This window comes from Cimex lectularius, unplaced genomic scaffold (assembly GCF_000648675.2).
Source record: "Cimex lectularius strain Harlan isolate CLEC.00 unplaced genomic scaffold, Clec_2.1 scaffold122, whole genome shotgun sequence".
In the NCBI taxonomy this organism is placed as follows: domain Eukaryota; kingdom Metazoa; phylum Arthropoda; class Insecta; order Hemiptera; family Cimicidae; genus Cimex; species Cimex lectularius.
Window position 1 is genome coordinate 1,097,063 of NW_019392735.1, and position 6,068 is coordinate 1,103,130.

General features: G+C 40.4%; 1 protein-coding gene across 4 annotated transcripts in view; it reads left to right on the forward strand.

The window, feature by feature from the left end:
* Positions 1–5,705, forward strand: part of LOC106660778 (prolyl 4-hydroxylase subunit alpha-2) — a 55,565-nt gene extending 49,860 nt beyond the window's left edge. For 2 of the 4 annotated variants that reach the window (XM_014383696.2, XM_014383695.2), the window contains exons 8-13: positions 10–203; positions 268–379; positions 441–665; positions 726–794; positions 4,977–5,142; positions 5,215–5,705. In XM_014383696.2, coding sequence (XP_014239182.1) covers positions 10–203; positions 268–379; positions 441–665; positions 726–794; positions 4,977–5,142; positions 5,215–5,285 — 837 coding nt within the window. In that variant the 3' untranslated portion in view covers positions 5,286–5,705. The remainder of the gene's footprint in view (positions 1–9; positions 204–267; positions 380–440; positions 666–725; positions 795–4,976; positions 5,143–5,214) is intronic. The other 2 variants (XM_024226946.1, XM_024226947.1) reach the window with 2 other exon arrangements.
* The last annotated feature ends 363 nt before the right edge of the window (positions 5,706–6,068 follow it).

Here is a 6,068-nt window from a genome sequence, read left to right on the forward strand (position 1 = left end):
TTTTAATAGAAGTTCAAGAATCATATTAAACTTTCTCATACTGTTAAGAGATTGATGATGTTGGTGCAGGGCGAGCTGACTGGTGATGAATACTTGGATGACAAAATTCTTTATGAAAAGGCTTGCAGAGGAGAAGTCTCACCGCCAGAAAACGTCCTTTCACAATTAAAATGCTTATATTTAAAAAACAACCCATTTTTAAAGTAAGTTTGGATTTTTACTATTAAATATGTTGTTTAATTTAATTGACTTTAATTGAAAATTCAGGTTAGCACCATTGAAAGTAGAAGAAGCCTATTTGAAACCAAGAATTCTCCTATTTAAGGATTCACTTTATGACTCAGAAATTGAAGTGATCAAGCGAATGGCTCAACCAAAAGTATTAGATAATAATTTGAAGAAAATAAAATATTAACTAACAGAAATGTTGTGTATTTCAGTTGAGAAGAGCAACAGTTCAAAATTCAAAAACCGGTGAATTAGAAACTGCATCATACAGAATTTCTAAGTCCGCCTGGCTTAAAGACAATGATGATGAGGTCATTGCCCGTGTATCAAAGAGAGTTGAGGATATGACAGGTTTGACAACTGCAACCGCAGAAGAGTTGCAGGTCGTGAATTATGGAATTGGTGGCCACTATGAGCCTCATTTTGACTTTGCAAGGGTAATTATTTTACTTCACTTTAAACATATTGATATTTTTCTAATTTGTATTTTATTGCAGAAAGATGAAGAACCAAATGCATTTAAATCCTTAGGAACTGGAAATAGGATTGCAACAGTTTTGTTTTATGTGAGTATTGTTAAATAATTGTACTGCTATTTGTTTTATACTATTATGATTTGAAAATTGTGAAAAAAAAGAATTAATAATAATGTGAGGTAGTTAGTGACCGTTAATCGATAATTATTCAGAAATCATGAGATGCGGTCTGGTGTGATGTAGGTTTCAGAAAAACATTTTCTTTATCGTGCTAACGTTTCGATCTTTATTGAGATCATCTTCAGGGCTCAAAGTGTTCGTCTTCTGTGTAATTGTGCCATTCTTCCGTGTCGTCATAAATATGGCACTCTCAACACGACACGCTAGCAATTGTTGTTCTAACGACTATACACAAAAGCTAGTACTTGGCGAGGAGGTCATCTGACGGGTTTATCGGCCTGGATTATGGTGGACATGGATTGGGCTAATGGGTGGGGTGAGTGGAGAGTAGTAAGGGTTGATGACATAAGAACCACTGTGTGAGGGGGGAATAGCCATTAAAATGGAAGCTGCCCTAGATAAGGCCACGGTTACTCAAATTTTACAACAGACCGGTGGGAGGGTGCGATCTCTGGAGTGGAACTCAAGACTCTTGGTACTGCACGTTCCAAAACAAATGACGCCTACAAAATTAGTTGACAACCTAGTTGACTGCAATGATGTTCATTTATTCCTGGCGCAAGGATGATGTCAGACCACTCTTCACCCGGTGATACGGCAGGAGGGTCTGGAGTACAGACACATCACAACCGCCAGCCTCAAAAATAAAACATATATGCACAAACTGCATGAGATGTTATATGGAAGGGCAAAGGGAATGTTAAGAAGTGCGCCAATTTCACGCACCTAGGGCTGCCAAATAACAATGCTGTTCAACTCCCAACTGTGCTACGTGCATGAGATAGCAGTTGTGAGACTCAAGCGTTTCATCGATTACACTCAGCTAGGTCAAGCAATGTATGCACAGAACAATGCCAGAAGCAATAACCGGCATCATGCAGGTGGGCGGAGAAGATGGGTGCAGAACCCCAAGAAGCCCTCCGGCCGTACCAAGCAACGAGCAAGAATAAAGGAGTATCGCGAACCCTAAAGGATGCACAAGGAAAAGCAGGTGAATTAAAAATGGCACTACTAAACTTCCTCAGCCCAGAGATGGTTAGTGATGGGGCCAGAATCCTCACCTGCAAGCAGGGAGTCAACATTGCACATACCAGGGGCCCTGGATGAAAAGAATATATACAGCTATGAGCCTCACCACCCAAGTGGTTTGATTGCGAACAGCCGAACACCCATGTATTGTGATATCTGTCCTGAACCGAAATGCCAGAATCATGGAGTTGTTGGAAAGCAATGGAGACCTAGTACTTGGCTTCCTTGAATTGGAGAATAAAGAACTAGTCATCGCTTCTGTGTATTGCAATAGGCTACGAAGCATTGAAGAAGTCATCATATCCATTAGGAACATTTTACATAAGTACAGGAGGAGAAGCTACATTTTTGGTGGGGATTTCAATGCCCATAACTTGGTATTGGGTGACGTCCACATGGATCGGCAAGAAGAGGCACTAATAATGGCCTTGATAAAGATAAAGGACAAGACTGCTGGGCTCAGAGGATTCACCAAGCATGTTTAGTCTAGCACAAAGGGAAAGTGTTGTCAACATAATGATAATCCATTCTTACTGTGCCACTATGTGATGACATTCACCATCTCAATGAATGCCATTATGAGTTGAGAATGAGTGCATGGTTGAGGAAGGAGCTCCCGGCAACCCCCATAGTGATCATGAAACAACGCATGTGCCTAAAAGGAATTGCCAGCGAGAAGCTGGTGCATGCAGTGAAAGGTGAAATTGCACACGTGGAAGATGCAATCCTGTGGCCTGTCACAAGTGATGCCATTAACAATAAAGTGGCAATGCTCATCACACTCTTGGTTGTGGGCCCCAAGAAGTTTTAAGAAGTGCAAAACAACTGCCCAACGCTCAAGAAGTAAATCCCAGCGCACCCAAGACCCAACCTGAAAGGAAGAGCTAATAGCTGAATACTACTGCAGACCAGAATGGGAACTGTGATATGCCAAACAAAAATCATGAATATAATGGCGATGTTTCTCTTCGGCAGTGAGACACTCAGCATTGGAGGCACAGGGCAGACACTACTGCGTGTCGCATTCCCGAAGATGACTTCGCACCAGACAAACCTGAACACATTGCTCTGCGGGACAGAGCTGGTGATATCACCAGAGATGGGACATCCCTCCATGGTCGGAGGAGGAAGTGCTCTTGGCGATCAAAAGACTTCGGACAGGGTGAGCACCGGTTGAAGACTGCATGGAAGCCGAAGCCATTAAGGTGAGCACAGTTGCAGTGGTAGAGAGTGCAGCTGATGACAGACTGCTTCGACGTCAGAATTTGCAACAAGATCGTCCACCACATATGTCACAGCCTTATTTTTTGGCATAAAAAAAGCCTTTGTCCGTAGGTGGTGGCCTGCGTACCTGACAGTCTAGTCAACTATGGGGCCTCAGAAAACATATTCAAGCTTTTGGCCAGTTATCTGTGTGGATGAACAGTCAACTTAATGGAGTATGAAGTGTATTGCTGTAGAGATGTAAAGATGGAAATCCACCAAGGATCAGGATCGTATCTTTTGGCAGCACTGGTTGATGATGGTTGACTAAGTTGATGATAGATTAGTTGACTAAGCAATGCTGAGCTCGAAACTCTGACGTATGTAGATGATGTGGCAGAAATTATCCCAGTCAGAACAAAAGTAGAGATAGAAGGAAAAGGAAATAAGCTGTTGAAGTACTGGGTGCAACAGTGTAAAGTTCAACCTAGCCCTTGAAAAGACTGAGCTGATGTTCCTAAAGGGTACACTGAGTTTGCAATTGCCACCCATTATCTATTTGGATGAAAAAACAATTAGGACTCTTCCTGCTGTCAGATACCTTGGAGTCTTGATGAGCCCAAGGTTACCCTTCATTATGAATGTGCAAAAGGCGATGGGGGTTCTGAGAGAGCCGCGTGGGACATCTCATATAAGATTAGGTTGATCTTCTACTCAGTGCTCTGTGAGGCAATCCTGCTGTATGCTGCCCCAGTTTGGACGTGCTTTCTGTGCACTATGGATTGAGGAGTACTTGAATGGGCCCAGAGCGCATCATTGCTGGCGGTAGGTTGTGAGCTGGTTAGGTGGTCCTGAAGGTTATAGCAGGCTGTCCATCCATGGAACTATATGAAAGATACATATGCGCTAAGTGGGAGTTGGCTCATGGGGCATGAACTCTGCATGCTTGTTGCCTCTGACAAAGATGTCAAGAAATGTATGACGGACAGTGTGCTGCCCCACTGACTTCAGACTCGTCTCCCCGACGAAATCTCACTTCACACCTTGAGACTCGTCTACCCGACGAGCTCTCGCCTGTCACTAATGGAGCAACGACAACAACAGCAAAGGTACTCGCAGCAATAACCTGTAACTCGCCTTTTCAACACAGCCGACTTGGCTATGCAGGGTAACTACCTGCTGCACCAGAGTCCCTTCACCCGACTCACGGCCCCCGGACACCGGCCAACAGTTCTCTCGGTCATGGAACACTACCAACGGTACTCAGATGCACACACATGGTCCCGGTCTCGATTCATCGTCTCTTCGCTATGACACAACATCGGCCCTTCTCAGGACCACCAAAAAACTCTCAGTGACTAAATCTTGTTTTGTTCTTTCTTTTGCGTGTATTGAAAGTGAAAGTGTAGTGCGTACCCATTGATTTTGAATTACGTTAGTTTTATAATATGTGTCCAGCGTGATGGAGGAATATCACGTACTCCACTTTACTCGAAAGTTCGTAAATAGGAAAGAATGTGTTAAGAATGAATGATTGTGTTAGTGTGTCTAAGTTTTAAAAAGTGAGTTGGGGCTTAAATGACCTAACTGTTGACAGCCCCTGGAGCCTAAGCTCAACACCAGAATGGATCAGACCGTGGTTTGACTTTCGACTGCCATTATACCAAAGGGGGTGATGACAAGCCAAGTGATAGATCATAAACTCAAAATTACAGTTGCAATAATTGATTAAGTGTAACTGTGTTCTTTAATTTATTTAATTTTTTAATGATTCATTATTATTAACTAAATATATGTTATGTTGATTTTTTCTCTTCAACATTGATCTTTTATCTATGCGTTAATACTATGCTTTTTAAGATGAGCTCGGTTGCCCAAGGAGGTGCAACTGTATTTCCTAGACTGAGAGTATCTCTCTGGCCAGAAAAAGGTACCGCTGCTGTTTGGTTTAACTTACTTCGCAACGGCGAAGGAGATTATGATACTAAGCATGGAGCTTGCCCTGTCCTTGCAGGTTCGAAATGGGGTAAATATTGAAACATTTTCTCCTTACAAATTTAATAATTATACTGTTTTAATTGATAATAATTGGTTTTAGTATCGAATAAATGGCTGCATGTTAGGGGTCAAGAGTTCCTGAGGCCTTGTTCACTTGAACCTCATGTCTGAAATACAAAATCAGTCACAAAGGGCCAGACTGAGATTTTATAAACCTTACCGAATCGTGCCAATTATAAGATTACTATTAGTTCATCTTTACCAAACCATTAATTTTTAATTTAAATAAGGGAAATCATTATAACCGTATATTTTTAGGCGTGGTTTATTTCTGTTTTTATTTTTGAAAATAATGAATTATTCGTTTTTTACAATTGTGTTCCTTTCTAAATGTAAATTTTCATTTTGTGTAGGTAACGTTTATTTTATTATTAAATTATTGAGACACGTTGTAAATATTTTACAAATGAATTACTTATCACATGTTTAGACTTAAATTATAAATAATTGAAAAGTTGAGTTTTACACAATACATATTACTATGTAATGCAGTTGTTGTAAAAGTCACTATTTAATAAAATATTTAATACATTGCCTTTTAATTAATGTGTGCCTAATAGACACTTTTAAAAAGACTAACTTCCAAACAGGAAAAACAAGAGCCAAATGTTACTGGATTAACTACTAACGGGATTTGAATGTTATTATTTGTAAAGATGAGGTCGTATTAAGGGGCAAGATAGCCATTGAGCTATTAGAAAATAATGTTAGATTGTTTTTACATAGGAGTTATACATATTAATCAATATTTCTGTATTTTTCGTTGAATGCTGGTTCTAAAATATGTAACCTTTTTCCATTATACTCTTGCTAATTAATACATTTTAATATAAAAGGAGTAATCGTACTGTATAACTGAAAGTTATGCTGTGGTAAGTGTTAAGCCATTATTTC